General features: G+C 33.5%; 1 protein-coding gene and 1 long non-coding RNA gene across 4 annotated transcripts; one reads left to right on the forward strand and one right to left on the reverse strand.

Moving 5' to 3' along the window:
• Positions 1-1,291: 1,291 nt before the first annotated feature.
• Positions 1,292-3,660, reverse strand: LOC148203075 (uncharacterized). Of its 3 annotated transcripts, none has more exons than XM_088108707.1 (2): positions 3,061-3,659; positions 1,292-2,973 (listed from the first exon to the last, which is right to left on the reverse strand). In XM_088108707.1, exons 1-2 carry the CDS (start codon positions 3,099-3,101, stop codon positions 1,737-1,739), a joined length of 1,278 nt encoding a protein of 425 aa, XP_087964833.1. In that variant the 5' UTR covers positions 3,102-3,659; the 3' UTR covers positions 1,292-1,736. The 3 variants fall into 3 exon arrangements, with proteins under 3 accessions (XP_087964833.1, XP_087964834.1, XP_087964832.1); XM_088108708.1 differs by having other exon boundaries at positions 1,292-2,939; positions 3,061-3,657; XM_088108706.1 differs by having other exon boundaries at positions 1,292-3,660.
• Positions 3,661-10,564: 6,904 nt separating this feature from the next.
• LOC148203076 (uncharacterized) lies at positions 10,565-12,876 on the forward strand. The gene is made up of 3 exons (XR_015784590.1): positions 10,565-11,290; positions 11,565-11,686; positions 12,431-12,876. It is a non-coding gene; the product is annotated as an uncharacterized LOC148203076 (long non-coding RNA).
• Positions 12,877-25,981: the final 13,105 nt, after the last annotated feature.

A 25,981-nucleotide genomic window follows, 5' to 3' on the forward strand; every position in this document is an offset into this window, starting at 1 on the left:
ACAGGGTACAAAGACAACTTCTTAGGTGGTTTTGCATCTTACATTCGAGAGGAACCGTTATACATGTTGAAATTATTGCTATTATTTTGACTTTGGAAATAGTGGAGAAAAAGTGGTGGAATTATATCTAGCTCGAATGTGACTCTCAATTAGTCATCTTAAAAACTTAATAATGACTATATTGTTCCTTGGAAGCTCTGTGCGAGATGGCGTAAATGTCTGCTTATTTTCTCTCTTTTAATGTTTTGCTCCTCTTATATTTTAAAGAAGGAAACAATTTTACAGATAAACTAGGAAATTATAATTACTAGAGTGATGTGCCAAATTTTGTAGTTATGATTTCTATGGGAATAGAACTAGCATGTGGTTCTTTCATTGTGTAATTTTATATTTTTTGAGTATTGGTCCCTTCGAAATCTTTAGTCCCTTTTCTCCTTCAATAAAGACTTATAATGTAGTTTTAGACATCATACTTTCCGTATAAAAAAAAATAATTGTATATTTAAAGTTAACTTTAATATATAGAATATATCCATTGAATTTCATTTTTGGTATTCTTCTGTCATAGAATAACTATATCCAGAAACTTTACTCTTGGGATTCCTCCTATTGTTTCCCTTTCTCTTGTCATCCTTTCCTCAAATGCATTTCTTTCACACCTTTCGGATTTGTTGCATATTATGTTGACAAAATTGGCGTAAATTGCCCCACCACCACCCACCAGAACTACAATGTCATATATAAGTTTCGGCTCAAATTTCTCAATCACTTGGGACCCATATTTGAGGCTGTCGATAAAATAGCACTTGAAATTGTTCAATTCTAGATTGTTGAGAAAAAACAGCTTAATAATAGTTGCCATTATCAGATTGGTTATGGTTACAACTAGGTTTTCTCTAACTAGGTATAGCAATAATTGCAAAATAAGGCATCAAACCCTTCCCAACAGTTCTCCTAATGCATCCAACAAAACTTTCAAAAAGCAGGTAAGATTTTTGTAGCTATATATACATATATATGACTTGAGCATGGTGATGCCAGCCTCATGACAGAAAGGAGATTGAGACATGTTGAATAGCATGCATGCGTGCCAATTTAGTTCTAATTAATATCAACCACTAATGTACATTTTTATCAAAGTCTTTCAATTCACTCAAAATGTTAATTATGCATGAAGCAATAAAATGATGAACTTAGTTTCAACTCTAAACCATTATTAGTTATGACAATAGACGATTTCTTGCATTTCACTTCAGCTAAACAATTTACTAAATTACTACTGCTATCATCATCTCATAATGAATTGCTAATTTTTACTACAAAGTGAATCAACACATCTCAAGATTCTGGACTATTTCAATATCACAGGAAATTGACAAAAGCATTCCTATGAATTACAGAGAAATAAATCACTTTAATGCAGTACAGTGATGCACTGAAATAGAAGAATGTAAAGGGGTGATTAAACAACACAGGTTAACTCATAGTAAATATTTAGAGAAACTGGGCTACCCCATGTTACAATAAACTAAACTCTCGCGTCTTCCTATGACAGAACTATTCATGTTGGCTGTGCATCAAGATATAAGTTGATCTGTAAATTTGGGGTGTCAAAAACCAGAAACTAATATACTAAGATACTGAAATCTATTCATGAATTGAGCTCTCCGAATAGATTTTCTTCCTTACTTAAAGGGCATACTAATCTGTCAAGCATACATAGCATCAAGATATAACTAGAAAAAAGCTCGGCTACCATAAAATACACGTGATCCATCCATTTTCTTATCTATTTCGAACTTGCTGTTGTTATGATTTTGAATCACGTCACCATGGCCATCACTTTCAGGTTTATCAAGGTCCATTGGGATCTTCATTTTTGCCAAAGACTCTGTGAATTGTTGCATGCTTCTCATATACATGTCAACTATTTGCTGTTGCATAGCTGATTGCTCAGCCTCCATATTGATGTTCCTCAGTGGAGCAGAAAAAACTTGACCAAACCTTGCTGATTCATTATTTCTTTCACTATTGATCTCCTTTTCCTTGCTTGATGGGAAGTTCGATTGCTTATCATCTCTGGCTCCACTTTCTTTCTTGGAAGTTGGGTTATCTGGACTAGCACCAGAGTTCTCATAACCTTCAACCTTGACTGAAACGTTGAAAAAATTTCTTGACTCACCCCTCAACTTACTCTTGTCCTCAACTGAATCAGATGAGTTTCTATCATCACTTAAGCTTGTAGTACTGGAGCTTGGGAACGAAGAATTCTGAGTGCTCTCATTTGGAGGAATGGACTCATGATTCTCATCTGAATCTGTAACGGTCATTTCATAATCATTACCTTGAGGAGAATCACCAAGTTGAAGAAATGGTAGAAATCCTACTGAATTAGGCTTTGAAGCAGAAGAACCATTAAAGTCCAAATTGAAGTACTCAGAAACCAATTTCTGGTTCTCCTTCATAACACCGACATCTGGAAATTCAATTCTTGAATACTCAACTGGGTCTGCAATATCTTCAGAGATTGTTGAATCAAGCAAGACAACTTCTGAGGATATGGATGAATTAGTAGCTGATTGTGATAAGGAATTCACCTTGGAACTTGTTGGAAAACATGTGTCCAAAGACACTGTTAATTGGACAGCTCCAGCAGGACAATGGAAAAGATCAGTGGAGGAAAGGCTATAATCTTCAGTCACCTTTCCTTTGCCAACAACTTGTGAAATTTGGACCAAAGCAAATCCCAAAAGCTGGTCTTCCAAATGATTTCTTGACCTGCTAAACATCCAAATCTCACACTTGAGAACAGCATCCATCTGGGTAATCTTCATCCTCAAGTTTTCATTGAATATTGGGTTTTTTCCACCTCTTTTTATGACTCTAGTGGAGAGAGTGTCATCTGGGTTGTATGTAAGAGAGAACTTGGCATACACATCCTGATTATCATAGATGCATATGTTATGAATGTTCCTAGCATGATGAACATAGATATCAAGAATCCCTGAGAACTCAGCATCATCATCTGCATGATTCATTGTGTTCGAGTTTGGATTGTACCTGAAGCTGGTAGTTTGATGACTCTGATCGAATGAATTCATTCTAACCTGCTGTTACCACTTCAAACTTTGTTCTATAACTTGCCAGAAAAAGGATCAAGAACAATAAACTATAACACAAGCAGAATTCAGATAGATATTTTAGTTCATCAAAGATAGGGTACTTAATCCGATTTCCCACTACTCTTTTGAATGAATTTCCAAATTCAAAACACCTTTTCCATTGCAAAACAAGCTTCCAATCACTGAAAAGAGAGAAAGCAAGTAAAGGGTTAAACAGAACTAGAACAGAGCTTTCTAACCCAGTTGAATGAGTAACAACAGAGAGTTGTTAAAACCTGGTTCTAAATATAGACTGGATGATGGTGTTCTTGTAGGGTGGAGATGTTTATTATGAATCCAACAATTTCAGACAGAAACCAGAAAGGAAAGTGAGAGAAAGAAACAGTTAAGGTGTAATGAAGTGTGTTGTTTTGATGGAGACGAAATCCAGGGTTAAGGAGGATGTTGTTGTAGTAGGTGAAAAAGTGAAGGATGAAAGCATGAAAATGAATAGGGAAAATTATGATGACGTAATGGGTTGGTTGGACCCTTTTTCTTCCATCGATTCGGTTTTTGCTACACCCCTATGAAGTAATTATATACAAGAATAAAAATAAAACAAAATAAGCTTTCCTATTGCATCCTCCTACCTAGGGATATCAAATTCGTTTAATAGGGTATCTCACCATTAGTTAAATTAAAATTATTGTTTTATCTAGTTTATTGTAACGTGAACTACAAACTTTTCAATTTGACTCTACCAACTATGACTCATAGGTTGACTTATTCGAATTTTGTTTTTTAATTTATTTTATATATTTATTATAATATGTATTCAATCTTTGTATTTGTTTATTATTTATTAATTATTTTATTTATTATAGAGTAAAGCAACTTGATTTGATAAGGAGAATCAAAATGTTTAACTACTTCCTTAATCTTAAACAACATTTTAATCTTTTAAAAATTTCATTGTTAACCTACATAATTTAAAATAATAAATAATTATAATAAAATACATATGAAAGAAAATGTAGGTAATGATTATTGTTGATGATTTATGAATGAACTCACTTTCAATCGTTTAACTTATGAATTAAATAAATTGGCTTCAATTTAATTCAAATTTTTATAAAAGAAAATTTTTTTTTTTTTCAATCTAGTCACACTTGCTGTGATGATGATGTGAGTTAAACTTATTTTCACATCTCTAATGAATTAGCTGATAACTCCCTTCTACAGATAATATAATTATTAAAATAAATAATTCTTTATATTTGTAAAAAGTAAACAATGAAAAATTAAAATGGTGGATATAAAAATATAACGAGTGCTGAAATATTACCTTCCAGAAAGATATATTACCTAACTAATCAACCGTTAGGTTTGAATACAATAGCAAATAAGCATGGATAATATGAACGTCTTAAGGGTGTGCTCATGTTATGGGAGATGATTTGGGAGAGAGTAATTGAATGGATTTGAGGGTAATCTTTTTATTATTTTTTTTAGTGGATTTGTGGGTAATTGAGAGTGGATTTGGAAGTAAAGTTTGTAAAAATTAATATATGATTGGATTGATGTGACAGATTTAAAAAATTGGTTTAATTTGTAGAAATTAAATATTACCAAAATGCCCCTAGTTATTAAAGTAATATAAAATGATATTTGTTAATGTTATATTTAATTGTAAAATTGTTTATAAAAAGTAAAATTTTTTAAAATTATTAAAATTCATTTTTAAAAAGTAAAAAAATTATAATTTAATAAAATGAATTTATTTTTAAATGTAGAATTTGTTTGTAATATAATTTATTACCAAATATAAATTTATAAGATTGACACAAATAGTGGAGGTGTATGGACGAAAAAAAAAGTGCATGAAAAATATGTTGGTTTAATCCCTGACAATACCAAAACATGCAACATGGAGTGTATGTATGAAAGCCATGGGTGCCACACACAATATTCTTGGTCCAAACCCAAAGTCTTTTTACCTTCAGATTAGAAACCTAGGGTTTCTTCTTTTCTCTATTAGAACCAAAGCCTACCACAATTTTTCTCGTGTGTCCTCTAACCCCCTCTCACAGCAAAAGGCTTGGTACACTTTCTACACCTAGAAGGCTTGCCACATCTTCGACTCCCACTACTGTTCAACCAACACCTTCCAAAGATGCTTCCACTTGAATATATCACCATTCGAACAGTTAAATGCTTCATTCCGCGCATAGGGGTCAACAACGGTCCAAATATGCTGCTCCACAATCAAATCCGCATCGGAAGAAAAGGAATAACCCTCCCAGGTGCCTCTGGTGCCGGGAAATCTCAACGGAATTCCTTCGTGCTTGCAAATTGCGGCGTAAACGCAAAGACTCCCAACCAGGTTCATCAAACTGTAGGGAGAAAAGCCAAATATTGTTCTGGGCCTGTGTACGGACCAATGCTAGTGGTATGAACACACCTCCATCCTCTGCGGCCTTCTCCTCAACCCCAAAGCCACCATCGCTTCCATGGGAGACCAAGAACATGTTAACGACATCAGCCCATGCATGTTGACAGCGGCGTAGAATCGAAAAAACGTTGTCTGGAACCGGATATGCCAAGTTTGTAATCGAATACGCCTGCTTTGCAATTTCTTCCAAATGCTAGAACCGGATACGGTATTATGTGGAACCGAATACATGCCCATAAACATCTCTTCTTCAAGCTTTCCTCATCTCCATGCAATTGCTCCTCATCACCAACCGCGTTCTTCCTCATCCATTAACCACTCTCTTTGTCTTCAACTTAATCACATGGGCTTACTCACATGGTTGGAATCGATTATTTAACTGAAGAATCGAAGAACGTTCAAACATTAATATTTTCCTTTATTTATATTATGGATGACTGAATATTGTCGTGGAATTGATCAAATAGTACAAGGCATTTAAGTCTTTTATGCCTAAATCATCGCAAACCACAGCAAAATACCGAAATGAACCGCATAGTGAAATCTCGCAAATCGTTGTTTTTCTCTATTTGCAAATCAGCGCAACCGAACATCACTTCTCTCGCAAATCCGTCCTCAAACGAACACACCATTAATGAAATTGAATGCTAATAAGAAAGATTTATTATATGTTAGGGTCAGCGAGTAAAACTAAAATTATATATCAATTTTTTGTGCTTCTTTTCTGTTTTCTGATAATTCTTTACTTTATTTAATGTTCATATATTATATTAATAGACGTAATACAAACTTTTGAAGAAGCAAAAAAGAAAAAGACACGAAAGAAAGGTAATTTTATTCCGAAATTTACAATAAAAAATAAATAATTAGAATGATAATAAATGAAAAGTTTAAGAAAATAAAAGTATTTAATTAATACAAAAATAAAAAATAAAAAAGACATACACCACATAAAAAAGACATACACCACATAAATAAAAAAGACATACACCACATAAAAAATAAATAATCATTTCTCTCACGCATCACTGTTTACATATTTTCATCTCTCATTTGTTACAAAGGGAAAGAAATGTAAGGATGGGTTAAAATAGTGAAATGATTGAAAACATGTGAGAATAAAGTGAAAGTGAAAAATGTTTAAGTAAAAAAGAATGAGAAACTCCATAAAAAGACAGATAAAATAAACGGAAAACAATACATTTTATTTCACTATTTAAAAAAATAGAAAATTAAGTGAAATCTCGTGAATATAAAGTCTTTAAGGATTTTATCTTTAATAGAAAAACGAATGGTGTGATTCACATGTGTGATTTTTGTTGTCAACCTTCCTTAATGGAATGAGATTTTTTGTTGTGAGCTATTAATCTTTCTTTTGAGGGTGGGAGACAGAAGAGTTTGTGTTTTTTTCCTTTGCTTGACAATGCAACTTCCAATTTCAGTGATTAACTTGCTCCACTCACTAAGTATTGGCACTGAGGACCCACAAAAACCCAATTGGTCTAATTTCCATTATGAAAACATAGAAAAATGTCTTCTCATTTCTTCTATAATGTCTTTTCAATTAGGCACTTTTTTCTTTCATGGTTCCCTTTATCAAACAGTGTGTAAATGAAATCTATGATAAAGATTGAAGAATGTTATGGTGGACTTATAATAGAACAAAAGCTAAAACACAAAGAACCGTTGGAGCAACTCTAGAAAGCCTCAATCATAGCTAATCATCACGTTCAAAGTAATAAGGGAAACAGGAAATCCGTCAAATGCCTATTGAGTATATAAAAATATTAATGAATATTAATATGTAACTAGCGAGAACAAAAGTTATAGATTTATAGAATATGTGATATAATGATATAAATTTTTTTCAATTAATATGATTTAAGAAGATCGAGATTTTATTATTATAATTTAAATGATTCTGCGGAGGTTTTTAAAAACTAATTTTAATTTGGATCCCGATATTTTAACAACACTAGTTTGCCAACTTTTTTACAACGCCACGTGGTGGCACAGATGTGCGTTCTTAAATAAATTTTAATTTATAATTGTAGTGGAAAGGGGCTTTTGGTCCAGAGTTTTTAGCTTCCAAAAATACTTCTTGCGTTGTTTCATCTCTCTTCATTTTGTCATATTCTTCATCGTTTTCTATCTCGTTTTGTGTTCTCCCTCTCCATTTCCGTCGTCGAAGCTTTGTTGCAGGTGTTGTGTTTCGTTCTCCCTCCATTTTAGTGTGCAATAGCAATGTCCGGTGATCATGGTCCTTCAAACAAGGTAAATGGGTTTCTTCATTTTGTTGATTGCGTTTTTAATTTGTATTTGGGTTTTCGATTTTGTTGATTGCATTTTTGATTGGTATGTGGTTTCTTGTTTGAGTTTTGTATGTTATGATATATTCAGTGATCTTTGATGAGAATATGAATGATTGTATACTATGATATATATTGTTAAATTTCAGGTTGATGATGATGTTGGTACTTCAAGCAAGGAAATTTTTTCTTCTTCTGTGAAGACACCAGCTACTAAAGTTGGAGAGGATAAGAAGGAGCATCAACCAACACCAAAAAACATACAAAAAATTAAACGCAGAGAAAGTTTTATGCGTGCTTTAGCGGATCACGAAAGCATTACAAGACCAAAACACTTAGGACTCCGTACACTGAAAATAGAGCGCTTAGAATCCAACATGAGTGATTTTTGTATTGATTTGTTATAGAAAGTCACAACATTGTACATAGATGAACAAATAAGTGTAATGTACCAATTTTGTTCAATGTTATAAAAGATGCATCTTTGCTTCTATTAATTATTGTTAATGTTAATTGAATTGTTATTCCCTTCTTTATTGTCATTGTGAAATGAGGTTTTGTTTGGAATGTGAATGAAGAAAGTGGTCAATTTGATTGAGTAGTCATGTTTGTGATGGAGGAAAGAAAAAATGTTTGTGAGATGACCAACTTAGGTGAAATCCTGAAAGTTGTGTACCCAAAAATAACACTGGTAATCGATTACAACTTGCTCGTAAACGATTACGCGAGTAAAAAGTGACTTTTGTACAGAAACTTGTACTACAGAAGCCAGTTGTGGGCAGATAAGTAGCCAAAGACAATTTGAGTGAGATAACATGTTGTCAACTTTGACCTTTGCTGACTATTTTAATCAAGTTTAGGCCTTTTTGGCCATTGTAATCGATTACAAGGACCCCGTAAACGATTACACGAACAAAAATATGAATTTGGACAAAAACTTGTGCTGTAGGAGCCAACGATGGGCACATAAGTAGCCTAAGACATTTTACGTAATTTTTTTCATATTTCTTGAATATATGAGAGTTCTTTTTAATTTTTAAGTGTGAGTAGAACTTGAAAACTAGGTTTTGGGTAGTCCTTGGTGGAGGAAAGACCCAATGTTGGTGTCATGACCAAGTTAACATGTTGTCAACTTTGACCTTCACTAGCTATTTTAATGATAATTTTTTCCACCGACCTCTAAATGATGTGATTCTTTTTTTATTAGAAACTAGACTAAAAAATATTTCTAATGACTATTAATTTGTAATTTTTGGACATCTGAGTAGGTACAGTTTATTTCTTAAAGTTAACGCTTTATATATTTCTGCCAACTCTTACCTTTGCTGGTTGTTTTGCTCATAACTTTCTCCACGAACTCCAAATGAGTGTATTCTTATTTTGTTGGAATCTAATCTCAAAGACCTTTCAAATTATGCCTTAGTAATCAAGTTTAGGCCTTTTTGGCCATTGTAATCGATTACAAGGACTCCGTAAATGATTACACAAACAAAAATCTGATTTTGGACAAAAACTTGTGGTGTAGGAGCCAACTATGGGCACATAAGTAGCCAAAGACATTTTATGTAATTTTTTTCATATTTCTTGAATATATGAGAGTTCTTTTTAATTTTTAAGTGTGAGTAGAACTTGAAAACTGGGTTTTGGGAAGTGCTTGGTAGAGGAAAGACCCAATGTTTCATGACCAAGTTAACATGTTGTGAACATTGACCTTTGCTAGCTATTTTAATGATAACTTTTGGCACCGACCTCCAAATGATGTGATTCTTTTTTTGTTAGAAACTAGACTAAAAAAAATTTGCAATGACTACTAATTTGTAATTTGTGGATATCTGAGTAGGTACAATTTATTATTTAAAGTTAAGGTTTTATATATTCCTTCCAACTTTGACCTTTGCTGCTTGTTTTGCTCATAACTTTCTCCACCGAACTCCAAATGAGTTGATTCTTGTTTTGTTGGAATCTAGACTGAAAGACCTTTCAAATTATGCCTTAGTAATCAAGTTTAGGCCTTTTTGGCCATAGTAATCGATTACACGAACTTTGTAAACGATTACACGAACACAAATCTGGTTTTGTACCAAAACTTGTGTTGCAGGAGCTGTGGGCAGTAGTCAAAAACATTTTACGTAATTGAATTGGATCTTTTTTTTAGGCACCAACAGGTCTATCAAGGTCGCTTATAGAATCAATTTGTGTACCAAACATCCATAACCAAATAAAAGTTTCAATGTTTATAGTCCAACAATATTAGTACAAAATGTATGGTACTATATCAAAATTAAAATTTTATTCATATAATATATTATGAGTACATGTTACCCAACATTTATAATGATCATCTTTTGTATAAAAAAACATGTACAAGTTTCAACTCAAGTGAAAAATTCGTTTTAGATTGAGAGGAAGACCCATGAGAGTGAAAGCAATGCTCTAGACAAAGCGAAAATTGTTGAAAGAGACGAAAAAGAGAAAAATACCGTCAAGTCGAAAACAACAACACATGAAGACGAAATTTCTTTTAGATGGATAGGAAGATCAAAACAATACTCGTGAAAATGGTGAAAAAAAAATGAAGAAGACAGAAATAAAAATGGTAGGGAGAGAGGAAGTCCGAACTGAAACCTCAAAATGAATAAAAGAATCTTAAATGCATTTTCAAAAATACGTTAATGTACCTTTTTAATAAAATATTACAAACCCAGACACCATCGTTGTGAAAAGTTGGCAACTTTGGGTTGTAAAAGAAACTTTTTCCTTTTAATTTCTTCGTAACCTACACAAATTATGATAATTCTTTTACTCTTTTTTATTCTTTCCCTCCAAAATTTTGCGCGAGTTCTTCAATCTCCATAGGCGTTGTAGAGGAGCTCGGCGCCGCCGGTCTCGGAGGCGGCGAGGAGTTCCAGGTCTGCGTTGTACTGGACGAAGGAGTCGCGGACCTACGAGGCGACTATGAGGCGATTATGCTCTACGCCGGAGATGTCGGTGGTTTCCACGATGGTGGTAGGGGAGAAGCCTTTGCGAATGAGGGAGATTATGAGGGGCGCGTACTGGTACCAGAGGCCGAGACGGTTGGCGAGGATTTCGATGCGGCCGGCGATGTCGAGGTTGCCGTATTGTGATGGAGGGGTTCTGGCGGAGGGCTGAAGGGTTGGTAGACTTGCTGCTGCAGCGGCGGAGGAGGCGACTGATGCTTCTGGAAGGAAAAAGGGTTGATTATAGCAGATATGGTTTTGACGGAATGACGACGGTTGGTGAACGATGGAGAGCTTATGAGAAAGAGATCATTGGGATTATTGGGTTTGAGGCTGAGAACGGAATGCCGTCTGTCCATAAGTTCTAAAATCTAACAATGGAAGTTCTAAGCATATCGTCTACCACTTCTACAATTATAATGATACAGGAGGAAAATTGACTATTACCTGGTATTTCTATTTTAATGAATTCAATTGTTGGTTTTCTTGAACGTTTTTTTTCTTTCTTTTGTTTTGCAGCGCCTATATGTGGGTTTTCTTATGGATTTGGGGAATAATCTGTGAAATGATTATTGTCTTCTTGAATATATTAATGGTTTGAGTAATCGATAATCCTACGGGAATAATGAAAGTCAAATTTTAATGTTTTATGGGGCCTTCCAATGGTTTCTCTTGGGTATTATTTTGCTTGATCCTTATCAGATTGTATTATTTATTCTTGCAGTTCAAGATGAAGCATCAGTTGCATTATGGTGAGGATGATTGTCCTATTATCGCCCCTGATGGTTTTCCTAGGAGGATGAACTTCATTTTGAAGTCGAGCTGATAGATTTTTCCAAAGCTAAGGTAAGAATGTCAACTTTGACATTTTGGTTTTATTCGAATGCTTATGTTCTGTATCTTTGTTATCCTTCTAATGTATCAAAATTAAAATAACTCTTCTCATTTGTTTATCTTTCTCAACAGTTAAGGGCTTTGTTTTTCCAGTCTCTTTTCATTATTATTTTGATATTCATTAGTATTATTGTTGTGTTTCCCATTACTACAGTCCCGGTTTTCTCAATTTATGTTTTTTATTTTTTTTTCTTTCTGAATAACTATTCCTTGTTGGATCTGTGTTGTAATTCTCATTTGCCGTTTGCGAGGAGGAGGATGTATGTGACGTCGATACAAAGACCTTTGTTGATCAGCTCTCTGAATATTTTAACGTCAATATGTCTGATGTTTACTATTTTATATACATTCAAATTATTTACATGTCTCTGTATAAAAGCTGCACTTCTCGTAACCTTATATCAAGATCATAATATGTATTAGCTATAAAGCTAATAAATCTATACAATAATATTCTCAATTAAGTAAAACCGAGCATTTTACTTAATTGATAGACATCATAAACATGATTGAATCTTTAGCAGCCAAGTCTGTTGCATTATGGTATCCCTAACGCAATTTGACTATGGAGTGAAAATGCGCACACTTTATATTATAGAGGTTTTTACTGTAAAGAATAATTGAACTTTTCACAAATGGTTGAACTGTTTCAGACTAGAAGGGCTCCTAATACTTATTCTGCTTCTACTATCACAGGGTTTCGAGCATATGTCAGATTAGTACTACCAGTGAAAATTGCTTGAGGGATAAGGAAAAAGAGCTAAGAGTAGAGTTCCATGAAACAAATAGCACATACATGTTATCCTCTACTCAGAAAAGAATCACAGGGATGGTTCGGATAAGGACTCTCAACCAAATTGCTAACATTCTCAACCCAGTTTCTAGATACATAAGATGGTGTGAGTGGACAAAGCCAGAGTTTGGATTTACAAAACTAAACATTGATGGTTCTATCAACAGATACAGTGCTAGTTTGGGAGTGCTGCTTCGTGATTATAGGGGTAAAACAATGTGCTTTTGTCTCTAAAGTGCCTCAAGGAGATGTTTTCTTTGGTTGAACTGTGTGCCATTTGGAAAGGCCTTGAACGGAAAGGATATTGTAATATAATTTAGTTTTATTTTAATATTATAGCTTCCTAACATATTGTTATATGAAGAAAATATTATTTTAATAAAAAACACAAATGGAGGTTTTAAATCTCTCCAAATAAATAAAATAGTTGCAAATAAATAAGGTGGCAAACCTTTACAAAATAATAGTTACCAAGAATGACTACAACTTTCGAAAAAACTTTCAAAATATAAATTAGATATAACATAAACTCTTATAAATTAAAATAAAAACTTTTACATAACAGTCTTTTTCGTACTTATTAGGTTTAATGATTCTTATATTTATATCTTTCATTTCTTTTGTTTTTTATATTGTTTTTATCTAATTGAGTTTTTATTTTGGTAAAATGATTCAGTATAATATCTTTCATTAAATTGACATTAACATTGAAAGTGGTTAGATTTCAAAATATATGTTTGTCATATATTAAAATTGAAATATTTTATCTTAGAACTTTCTAATTTTAACATATGAAACATTTTAACTAGAAGATGATTAAGATTTTGACATGTGGTATTTTAAAATAACATTAATTCTAGTTTAATGAAAGACATTACATTGAGGCTTACACTTTATTGGCAAAAAAAATTAAAAAAGATCACAATTAATTAAAAATAAATAAATATCATACGTGCTCAACAAAACAATCATTACACCAATGTTGAAGCTTATACCTTATGAGCTGTTTAAAGGAAGAAAACCCAACATCACTCATATAAGAATCTTTGGCAACAAGTGTTTTGTGCTCAACATCACTTTCTTATTGTTAAAAAGGATCACAATTAATTAAAAAATTTTATTAACATCGAATATTGACAAAATTCGATATTAAGTTAACGTCGTATATTGACAAAATTCGACGTTAATTTAATGTCGAATTTTTTAAAATTTGACATCAATTTAACGTCTCCTAGTATGATATCGTTCGCGAATTTGCCGTTAAAAGCCCAAAATATTCGACGTTGTATGCAATTTTTGTACTAGTGATTGTGTGGAAGTGATTCAACAACTGAATTGCTTCTTCAAACAACTTTGTATAATGAATTTAAGCATGTGCAAACTGTTAAACCAATCAGAAACAGACTTCAATGCAAAATCACTGGTTCACTTCCATTTAAAGCACAATTTGAAGGTTTAAAAGGCAAATCTGGATATAGACTGGAAAATGACCAAATAAACAGTGCAAAAAACTTTGAAATGACAATTTAAACTTACTCAAGCCTTGTAAATGCACAAAAATAGCAAGATTCAACAATTCACCCTTGCTATAGCCTATTTATGAAGCAAAAATGCACAAAAAATACCATTAGAAATCAGATTTCAAGGAATCAAGAATGGACAGCAAAAAGAAAATGACTCAAGATGATGTTATTCTATGGAACTAAGCTATAATTGAGATGCTTAGCATGACCAAACTCAGATTGGACAATTCAAAGAAACTTAGCACGGTGAAAAGCTTGGATTAAAAGCTGAAATAGTGGAATGCTATTAATTGTGAGCAACCAAGCTATGCAAATTGCATTTCATTGCTTGTAATGGTCTGCTACACTTTTAGCATCATTCAATATCATCAACCAAATTTGTATAAAGCACCAGAATCAAAAGAAATCAACTGGAAAACAAATTCATGATTTAAAAACAAAATTGAAAATTTTGTAGCAGAGTTCAACACAGATTTGAAATCAAAATGGATTTCTAGTGCTTTAGCTTGTATCACCAAGGCTAAAACAAATTCTCATTACCTTTATTGGTTTATATATTACTTATCTAACACTTGAACTTAAGCAAAATGAATTAAACCAGCAGAAAAGAATACAAAAGTAGTGATAAAAATTAAAACTGCAATATTCACTTGCACATGACCAAGACAACACTGAAATTGAAAATTAAAGCAGGAAATGACTCAAACAAAGAAAATTCACCGTTTTAAATAAAGGATAAACATGATAACAAAATGGAAGCACACCGAACAATGATTAAACACACCAAATTAAGAACAACAGAAACAAAAACAAAATGGAAACAGAGCTGGAACAAAAACTGGACAGAATGCAAAAACATAAACATAATTGGAATAGAAAATGGATGAAATAACTTAGCTCTTGGTGCGTGGACTACCTAAGCTCATGATACCACATGATGGAAGAACATCCAGGCATCACACTAGGACAACTTTCCTAAAATCAAAGTGGCAGCGGAATGAAGAATGAAGCAATGAAGGTTGGTGCATGTAAGGTGTTTGATAAAAGTGTAAATGAAGGTATGGTGTGTGTTTGGAGCCTCTAAGCTCAGAAAGCCTTCCTACTAAGGAAGGAAGCTAGAGGAGAGTATCTGAATTCGAAATTTAGAGGTGACTAAGGGAAATAAGAGGCTGAGCAAGCAATTCTGCAACATTTCATTACATCCAAAATTGAGAATTACAAAGGGGAGGCCTTCTTATTTATAGGTGAAGAAGGGCCTCAATTCTAAGCTAATTTCCCTCCAAAATTCAAAATAAAAAACGAGCTTGGAGGCCAAGTCAGTTGGGTCACGAGAAGCATGCTGGGTCACATGGACAGTGCTGCCAAAACGTGCTTCAGGCTGCTTCGCTGGCGCTAGAGCCCCCCTTGTATGAGGGCGTTGGAGCACACGTGAGCTAGAGCGCTTGAGCGGCCCTGATGCTGATTCCTTGAAGAGTGCTTTCCCAAATCTAATTGGTTGGCCATGGTTCTTGCCTTTATTGTATCCTACAAACAAAACAACCATATAGTATTAAAAGAGGAATCCTTCTAAGACATAGAGAAAGAAAATCAAGAAAGAACCTTTAAAAGTTCTTCTTCAACTTCCCTTTCCTAGCCTTAGATTAAGTTGATACTCCTTTGAATGGAATTCCCTAAATGGGTTTCCATCAAACCCACTCAAATTGTGAATGGAAAAACTGTTTTGAAAAACTTTTCTGAGTGGACTCAGGATGAGAACCGTAGAGCACAATATGATGTTAAAGCTAGAAATGTAATTGCTTCTATGCTAACAATGGATGAATTTTTCAGGATATCACAATGCAAGATTGCCAAGGAAATGTCGGAGGTTCTTGAGGTGACGCATGAAGGCACAGACAAAGTGAAACGTGCCAGGAAAAACTCCATTGTATAAGAGTATGAATTATTCAGAATGAAGGCTGGTGAGACAATTTATAAAGTGCAAAAAAGGTTTACACACATAGTAAATCATCTCATGGCTCTTGGTAAAGAGTTTTATAAAGAGGAGATCAACATAAAGATTTTGAAAAGTGTCAACAGGAGCTGGCAGCCAAAGGTAACATCCATATATGAATCAAGAGATTTGACTAACATGAATATTGCAACTATGTTTGGCAAGCTCAGGGAGCATGAACTGGAACTTGGAAGGCTGAAAGAGGAAGAAGAAATTGAAGAAAATAAATTGATTGCTCTAAAAGCCACAAGCAAGAAATCCTCCAAGAATGCTAATTCTGAAGCTGAATCAGATGCAGAAGTACCAGAAAAGGAAATCATGAATATGATGGTGAGAAAATTTATCAAATTCATGAAGAATAAAAATTTTGCAACTAACAATGCAAGCTTTTCAAAAGGAGGAAAGAAGAGTTCAAGAAGCAACGTGATACAATGTTATGAATGTGGAAAGGATGGTCATATCAAGCCTGAAAGTCCAGACTTGAAGAACAAGCAAAAAGAATTCACTAAGTATCCTCAGGACAAGAACAGAAAGCAAAGGAAAGCATATATTGCCTAGGAAAACAGTGATGAAGACTGTTCAAGTGATGATGATTGTAGCATTGAAGAGGAGTCAAATTTATGTTTCATGGCAGGATCTGCACACTATGATGATGACAGTGATAGTGAATTTGATAATGAACCAATAGAGGTCAAGTACCACATGTTGGATGCATTTCAGGAAATACATGCAGAGGCCATGCGACTACAGTATAAGGTAAATCGATTATCCTTTGAGAGAAGAGACTATGAATATAGAATTGATAATCTAGTAGAGGATAATGAAAAGCTTGAAAATATCTTGAAATTGCTTTAAAATCTACAAAGACAGTTAAGACCGAAATACAAATTGTTGAGAAAGAATGTGATAATTGTCATGTACACATTGAGAAAATTGATTACTTAACTAGCACGTTAGCTAAATTTACACAAGGTAAAGAAAATCTTGATGCTGTGTTAAGATCATTTGGAAGATCAATTAGTAGGCAAGGTATTGACTACAAAGCAAAGAGTAATAGGATTAATTCAAAGAAGTTTATTGATCTCAGTAAGCCTATTACAAATGCTTGTTTTTACTGCAATACTATTGGACATAGCTAACTAGAACAAATTTCTTATGCATCATGCATCATAACCATTTGTATGATTGACTATTATATACATGTTTGTTGTGTGTTGTTTTATTGACTGAATTCTTTGAAAATATAGTTACGCAAAATTTAATCGATTATGTTATGAATTGAGTCTATTATAATCTGCGAATGTGTTTCTCTATGTTTGGTAATACTCTGTCAAACACAAGTCAACTCTGTCTTTAATGAAATCGATTAATAATATTTGTTTTGGGCTTTACTATTTTGAAAAACTTAAATAGGCCTGATTGAATGTGTTTGCATTTAGTGTGTTTTGTCTGTGTAATCTTCATAACCCTAGAACAGAAGAAGAGTGTTCAAGAGTTCAATATCATATGGCATCGTCTAATCTTCGCTCAGGTGAAAGGAGAGGAAAAGTAGTGGCAACTGCCAGAGATGTTGATCCCTCAGGCTAGATCAGTGATGATGAGACAAGAATAAGATTTCTGGATGGAAGAAACAAGATTGTTGTTCCCCCTAAGTATCTAAACTTAAGTTTGTTCAAAAGAGAAGGCTTTCTCTTTCCAGGATGACTGGAAACTCAACAACTCGCTACATTGATTCAAATGAAGGGTGACTGGTACCCTGATCTATTTATGGTGTTCTACCATAATTTGGAAATTGTGAATGGTGATATTCGGTCAAAGGTGAAAGGTGTGAGTATATGCATTAATAATAATGTATGGCAACAAGTTGTTGAACTAAAACCTGAGGGAATACTCTCTCATTTACCAAACTCAGAAACAAATCGTTTAGGTAGCACACCTGCTGTAAATGAAGACAACCAATTTTCTTCCTAAAACTAATTTTGAGAGGTTTGTAGCTGACTAGTTCAGAAATCTAAATGAAAGGGTGACAAACCTTGAGAGAAAATTTGACAATGCTCTACATCAGAGAGAAGATGTGTCTTCTGATAAAGACTCTATGAACTCGTCTGATTCAGAATAGGGCTTTGGGATTACACATCTTGAGTCTTGTGTTTACGTTTTGAGTCATTTGGTCTTTTGTGTTCTGATTGTAGTATTTTCTGTATTTTGTGTGTATTGTTGGCTTTATATGCCACTTTTGTTTTGGCTTGATCTGATTGTACTTCTTGATTAAATATCAATGAAATCAGAGTTTATGGTTAGCTCAATCTGTAAATGAAAAATTATATTTGTGATTGAGTGAAACAAATAGCACTTAAATCGATTACACAATGAGTGTATGCAAATGAAGTATTGCTTACTGTTACATTCATACATTTGCATTCTCATATATTATTTGTGATAATTCCTACACTATATTGATTATAAAATGCTTGATCTAGAAGGACCATGAAAGATTTTGCAGGAACATCATTAGTTGACAGAGATGATATGGAAAATCAACTTACAGAAAGAAAGAAGTCGATTATGACTGAGATCGGATCGAATACCAACAGGGGTTAAAGATTCCAAACTTTGGGATATATGTTATCTTTAAACCTTGCTTTATATTTTATGATTGTTTATTCTGCTTATATCTTAATGCTGATACGCTGTATCTATGCTCTGAGATGATAAGAGAATAAATTGTGTTTGATGATTGAAATTGTATCAATTATGCTCTGTTATTACTAACATTTTTCTTTGATACAATGTTGGAATATGCTTTTATATGCTCTGATATAATCTGATTACTGCATTGTGCATATGTGTTTTGAGATTGAAACATGCATATTGACAGAGGGAGCATTGCATATCTTTGATCTATTTCACCTGTATTCATTTAAGGGGGAGAAAATCCTAAATCATGTGAATAATATTGTCAGGTGGAGCATCATAATTTGTTTTTGATATATCTGATGCATCTCTATGTTACTGATTATCTGTGTATCAATCACTTTTTGCTTACCTTTTTTGCTAATGTCCAAAGAGGGAGAATTATGATGATTGGTAATTGGTCGATAATATGTATTGATTTACGCAACATGGTTGTTTATTAATCATGGTTGTGCATCATCAAAAAAGGGGGAGATTGTTGAGATTGTTGATAGGGGGAGCAAAGGTTTTAGCTTACCCCACAATCTCAGTAATATCTGAGTTTTGATGATGACAACACATAATTAATAACACATGTATATTTTGTGTTACATGTTCCATATTTACATGTTATATGCTTTTGATCACTGTGTTAAATCTGCTTAAGCATATATGAAAGTATATGTTTGTGTTGTTTATTGCATATCATTGTGCTACATATGTGTTTTTATGTGTGAATGCATGACATTTGATGTTGAAAAGGAAAACCACAAGCACTTATGTTGAACTTTAAATGTGTGGCAAAACAACAGTTTTAAGTCGACTTCATTATGGGGTGAATCAATTAAAACTCGTGTCTTTGCACAAACTATTTTCAAATGTGCTGTGAGAGTTTTCAAAGAGAAAGTTTTTCAAAACTATGCTTAACACTGTAGCATAATCGATTGCATCCGTGCTGTATTCGATTAAGTTAGTTATTGTTTTGAATTACTCTTAATGCTTGACATAACTGTCTAACGATCATATGTTTTAATGTGTTGACCAAGAATTAAATGTTAGTCGACTGCGTTAATTGCGCATTCAATTAATTGTCGTGATTGCTACTAACTGTTATAGCAGAATTGTTGTATTCGAATGCATTAATAGCTAATTCGATTAAAATGCGTTTAAGATGAGTTATTCTATAAATTGACGTAGATTTGGTTTCTTTAAGAACTTTTGTGATTCTAAAATTTTCATATCTTTTGCAGAAAGTTGTGATCTTACAGAAAGTAAAGAAAAGCTCCAAGAAACAAGAGTGACCATGGTGATCAACTACTTATGATTTCTTGAAGAGCAAGATTGTTGTGTTTTTCAAAGGTCGATCAACTTGCACATTTGGGTGACATTGAGAGATCAGATTCTACAATCTTTTGAAGATTTGTTTGAAGTTCCCTGTTGTGATTACAGGAAGAAGAGCGTGCGACATTCTTGACTTTGAGAGTGTCTCAAAGGGTTTAGACAGCAGAAGAGGGGATTCTTGCTGCTGGTCTTGTTGTGTATTGCCAATATTTTGATTGGAGGGTTATAGAGGTGTTTTATATTTTTGACTTGTGGTCACTATAAAAGCCTTGTTGTAAAAACCTTGATCATTATAGTGCATTGGCTTCCTGTGGTTGGAAGGACACTGGATGTGGCCGGACCAGTATAAAAACATGGTGTTTGAATTTTATCATCCCTACTCTCTTTATTCAATCGATTACATTCTACATTCATTCGATTCAATTTTCGTTGCATTGAAAATCTTTTACCTTGTGATTCAAGAAAAGTATCAAGGCATCAGTTTTGTGAAAAAGATTTTATTTTTTCATTTCACCAATCCACCCCTCCCCTCTTGGTGTGAGAAATTGAGCCATTTTATTTTAACAGGCACGATCATCTCAGAAATCTACTCAAGAAGGAGAAAGAAGCACCAACACTCTGAAATCTAAAGGAAAAGAATCAAACCTGTTAGTAGAAAAGTTCACCAGATTTATGATGAATACAAGGAAAACTGATATCAATCTCAAGGATGTTTAGAAGTTATGTAAGGATCAACATCTGTAGCGAACAAACCTAAGCATGATGGTCAAATCAAACACTGTTGAAACGTGTGCAGATCAAGAAGAAAAGCAATCAATGTGGTATCTGGACAATGAGTGTTCTAGACGCATGACAGGTGATCCAACAAGATTCATCAGTCTATCTCACAAGACAAGCAGCCACGTTACATATGGAGACAATAATAAGGATAAAATTGTTGGAATTGGTAAAATTCAAACACCATCCTCATATGTGATTGAAAATTTGTTGCTCGTTGAAGGTTTAAAACATAATCTACTAAGCATAAGTCAATTATGTGATAAAGGGCTAAAAACTACTTTTGAACCTAACCACTGTTTTATCTGCAATAGTTCAATAGATGAACTTCTGCTAATTTGAAAAAGGTGTAATAATATCTATATGATTGATTTTAGGAAAACATCCTTTAAATCGGTTATATGCTTGTTGTCTAAAGATGATGATGTTTGGTTATGGCATAAAAGGCTAGCTCACATTCATATGGCACAATTAAATAAACTTGTTTCTAGGAATTTTGTAATTGGTCTACCAAATATAAAATATGTTTCTGATAGGCTTTGTGATGCTTGTTAAAAGGGAAAGCAAATAAAAACATCCTTTAAAACCAAGAGAGAAATATCTACCACTAGACGTCTTGAGTTGCTTCATATGGATTTGTTTGGACCCTCAAGAATAAAAAACCTTGATGGAAATCTTTATGGTTTGGTAATGTAGATGACTTTTCTAGATATACCTGGACTTTTTTTCTTGCTGTCAAAAGTGATACTTTAAGGATATTCAAGAATTTTGCATTTATGATACAAAATGAAAAAGACCTCAAGTGAAAACTTTGACAATTATACTGTGCTGAAAAGGGGACATCTCACAACTTCTATGCTCCTAGAACTACGAGATCTGAAAAGCAGAAAAACAAAAAATTTCAAGTTTTTGGTATTTTATAAAGCATGAACTTTGATCAACAACAAACAACAATAACCAACAACAAACAAGTTCAATCAAACAACAACCATAAACAAGTTCAAAAAAAAACAACAAACAAATTCAACAAATAAGTCCTTCAAAACGAAAATGAAAACTAACCTTCAAAAGGTGGGTTCATCCGAATAAAGTGTCCTCACCCGTGAGAGAGAAAGCATAATGCATCTATGAAGGATAAGAACATGAAAATAATCGGTTAAAACAAATGAAAATCATACATAAAGTAGTTAATTAACATGCATTTGTATCAAATGAAAGAAAGATTACCTGTGATGGTCATCAAACTTCGTTCGAGAAAAGTTTGAGAAGAGAAGAGGGTCTCGCGCGCTAAGATAAAGTGAATGAATTTTCGATCTCCTGCTCAAATTTTTACTGAACTCACTAACATTTTAACGTCTTACACTACGACATTCGATGTTTTATATCCTACTACGTCGAATTACAATTATAAACGACGTTTAATAATTGCATTTATTTACAAAAATGCCACCGATCATTTTTAACGTTGGCTATTTAGTGGTTAGACGTTAAACGCGTGACATTATACGTTATTTTTGCACTAGTGAGTTTTGGGTTTAAAACCACAAAATCAATCCAATTTTTCTAGTGTAGAGTTGAAAATTGATTATGTTTTGATGAATGTGCTTTGAAATCCAATTTGGCTTGTAGCAATACCTGGTTTAGTGATTTAAAATAGAATTAAATGGTTAAAAGAAGCAAAGCAAAGTGTTAAAAAGGATTATGAACCCTGCAGCCCAGTCAAAACCCAAAAACACAAAATTTGGGTTTCTTTGAGGCATTTCATTGAACACCTTCTGTTTTTATCAAACAGTTTCGTGTTAACTGTCTTTTAACCTGCATTTTGAGTTTTCTTACTTTCTTAATCTGTTCTAGAACCCTTCTTAGGATCCCTTTTGTGTGCCTCCTTCATTTCTACACATTTTTCATTGCTTTTAAGATTTTTGGCTTCTTAAGTGTCAATTCTAGAACCACTTTTTGGTACAAAAATCTGGTGTAGTGACTATTTTGTTTGGTGATTGTGTTGGCTGATTTCAATGGTGTTGTGAAGTCCAATTGGAGGATTCAAGTTGTAGAACCCTTTCCCTACCAAGGTAGCATCTTAGGAAGTGGAGAGGAACCTGGATTTTAGAATTCAAGTGTGTTGTCCAGCAAGCATAAGTTTCACTTTTCAGCAGCTTAAAACATTGAAATTTTGGCAACTTCACTAGCCAGATTTTGAGATACAAACCAAACAGTTGAGTGATGGTGAGATTGAGTATTTATCATCCAAAAGAAATCTGTTAGTGGAGTGAAAATACCACACTTTGAGTTTTGAAACTACAGTTCACACTTACCTGCAGTTGTGAGATTTGTGCTGATCAATAACAACAACCTCCATTGAGAGAGAATTCAGATTGTTGGCTAACAATTTTTTACTGAATGATCTTTGTGTAGAGTTAAGATTTGGCTTGACCAAGGAATTGCAAACTGTGATTGATTGTGTCCGTGGTGCTAACACTGTTTTTAATTGACCCTGCATTCATCATAGTCAATTCATCGCTGGCTGAAATTCATTGAAAATAATAACAACCATGAATGATTATGTTTGGATTCTGCATTAAGTTTTGATTTTAGCCAATATTCTTTCTTTTTTGAATTGTTATTACTCTTGATTTGAAAAGGCAATTTTTGCAAGTGCACATGTTTAGATTTGAGTACAACGCATATAGTCAAATTAATTTTTGAAGCAAAATTGAGTAAACTGGTGTTGATTTGTTCATTTGAGCAACATTTTGGATTTGTATAGCTAGTCAAAATGCATATTTCATCCAACACTGTTTTGACCAGTTTGGTTCTTCCTCTCTAGTTGTTCACTCCAATAACGTTGGCCAATTGATTCACTAATATTTTGCTCAGTTTGAAAATTGGAAGCACACATGGCTGTTAATTAGTGCTAGAATTGGACAACTTCAAACCTCAGAAAGCACAACAACAATGCTTATTTCATTCTGCAGCACTTGCATTTGACAACAAAGTTAGTGAACCATGGAAAGCATTGAACCATTGGCTATAGTAGTGGAAACCGGATAAACACCAACCTTGTAGATGTTGTTTGATGAGAATTGGATAGCTTGTGCAATACATTACCAATATAGAGCAAATTGAATCCATTCTCCACATCAACTGTGCCAAGCCGAGAGCAAAGGGAAGAATCTTAATTTGTTGTGCAACTTTATGGTAATACGGTTGACTGTATACTGACTTTGGTGTACATCATTTGTGCAGTTTTGAAAATCAAAGGAGAATCTTTTAAGTTGCAGCAGGAAAACTAAGAAAGGGAGAGTTGAAACCACAAGCTAGGAGACTCCAAAAGTAGTCCAACACATGGATTTGAAAAAAAAACCAGAGTGTGGCAGCAACTGTTCTTAGTTTCCTTTGTAATTGTATTTTTTTACTTGTAATAGGTTTGTTGTGTTAATTTCTTCTTTGTAAAAGGTCATTAAGACCAAGTGTGTTTGGAAGAGTCCTTTGTGCTCTCTCCAATCTTGGAAATTTTCTTTGCTTACTTTGATAGTAGACGGTGAGTGTGTCTTGTTAGCCAAAGCTACAAGCCTCACCTAGGATTTCTTTTGTTTTATTTTCATGCTCTAGGATTTTGTTCTATTAGAAGTATAGGTGTTTTATCTTTCATTTAGATTGTTGAGTCCATTTTTAAATTCAATAGTGAATCTTACTTTGAAAATAGTCAAGTAAGTAACCTTAGACATTCTGGCTAGGTATAAGACTTGGTATTTAAGCGGCCTTTGACTCACCTCTCTTACCTGGGAATTGTCTCTAGGTAAAATCTTAAACCTTTTCAAACAATGAATCCACTTTTGAAATTAAAAAGATGAATGAGGAAATCATGATCACCAAGAGAGAAATAGAAATGAGTGAGCTTAGGAACTTGTTTACCCAATACATGAAAAATCAAAATGAGGGTGAACAAAAAGAAAGAAGGAAGGATGAAAGATACAACCAAGCTAGGAAAGATATTCCATTTTTTTGGTAAAGACATTAGTGCTTTAACGTACTTAGCTTGAGAAAGAAAAATTGATAAAATACATCATTTTCTTGCTAGAGATAGTGAATCCTTTGTTCTTAACATGTATCTTTCTAGATTAGAAGAACATGCAAGTGAGTGGTGGAATCATAGGCAATATAGTGTCAAGAAAGGTAGAAAATCCTCCATTCATGATTGGTATGAACAATGAGCTTGCATCAGAAGAAATTTTGTTCCTCCTTTAGCCAAGAGAGACCTAGAATTAATGGGACACCTCATTCAAGACGAAAAAACATTTATGAAAGGTATAAATGGCTTCTCTAGTGGGAAAATTTAATTTAAAGAAAAACTTGAGAAACTATTGGATAAGAGAAGAAAGAGAGAGACTAGAGAAGATTTCTTTTAATTTTTGGCTAAAAACAAGTGAGTTTAGGTTAATATTTTTTTTTTTTGGATTTGGACCAAAGTTGGGACAATTTTTAGGTATAGTTTTGTTAACCCTCGGCAAGTGTAACCAAATTGTATCAAGTAATAATAAATGGTAACACCCAGTATCGTTTCCTAAAGGACTCACGACCCAAAACAATTATGTGATTTGTTGATTATCTTAGACTTGTAACCGAAAATATTGTTGTTCAACTATGCAAAAATAAACATGAATGCAAGGTTTTGATCAATGGACTTGAACAATGCAAACACAATTGATGGATAGAATGAATGATTATGTTGTTGGGGTTTACCAATTCATCCTATCCACTCTCATGTATTCAAGAATTCATCTTTCTTCATTAATGTTAATGCCACTTTCTAAATTACCTTAAACCCAATGTCTTGGTGAAGAAAGCCTACTCCTAATCACTAGTTTATAATGTCTTGTCTCCCTAGCAATTATTCATGCATTATCGCACACAAGCTTAAAGGCAACCAACCATCATATTCCTATGTCTAGGGTTATACTACTATTGGGAGAATTTATTCATGTCTAGATATATCTATATGTGTCCATACAAATAATATCAATGATCATGCAATTGGATGAGTTAAACAAAGCATGCATAGAATATAGAAGAAAAACCCTAACAATTAATGAAAAAAGATATATTATAAAGAATCAATTCAATACATTAGAGCTTCAAAGGATTACAAT

This window comes from Vigna umbellata, chromosome 3 (genome assembly GCF_029865625.1).
Source record: "Vigna umbellata cultivar VRB3 chromosome 3, Vumbellata_1.0, whole genome shotgun sequence".
Classification (NCBI taxonomy): domain Eukaryota; kingdom Viridiplantae; phylum Streptophyta; class Magnoliopsida; order Fabales; family Fabaceae; genus Vigna; species Vigna umbellata.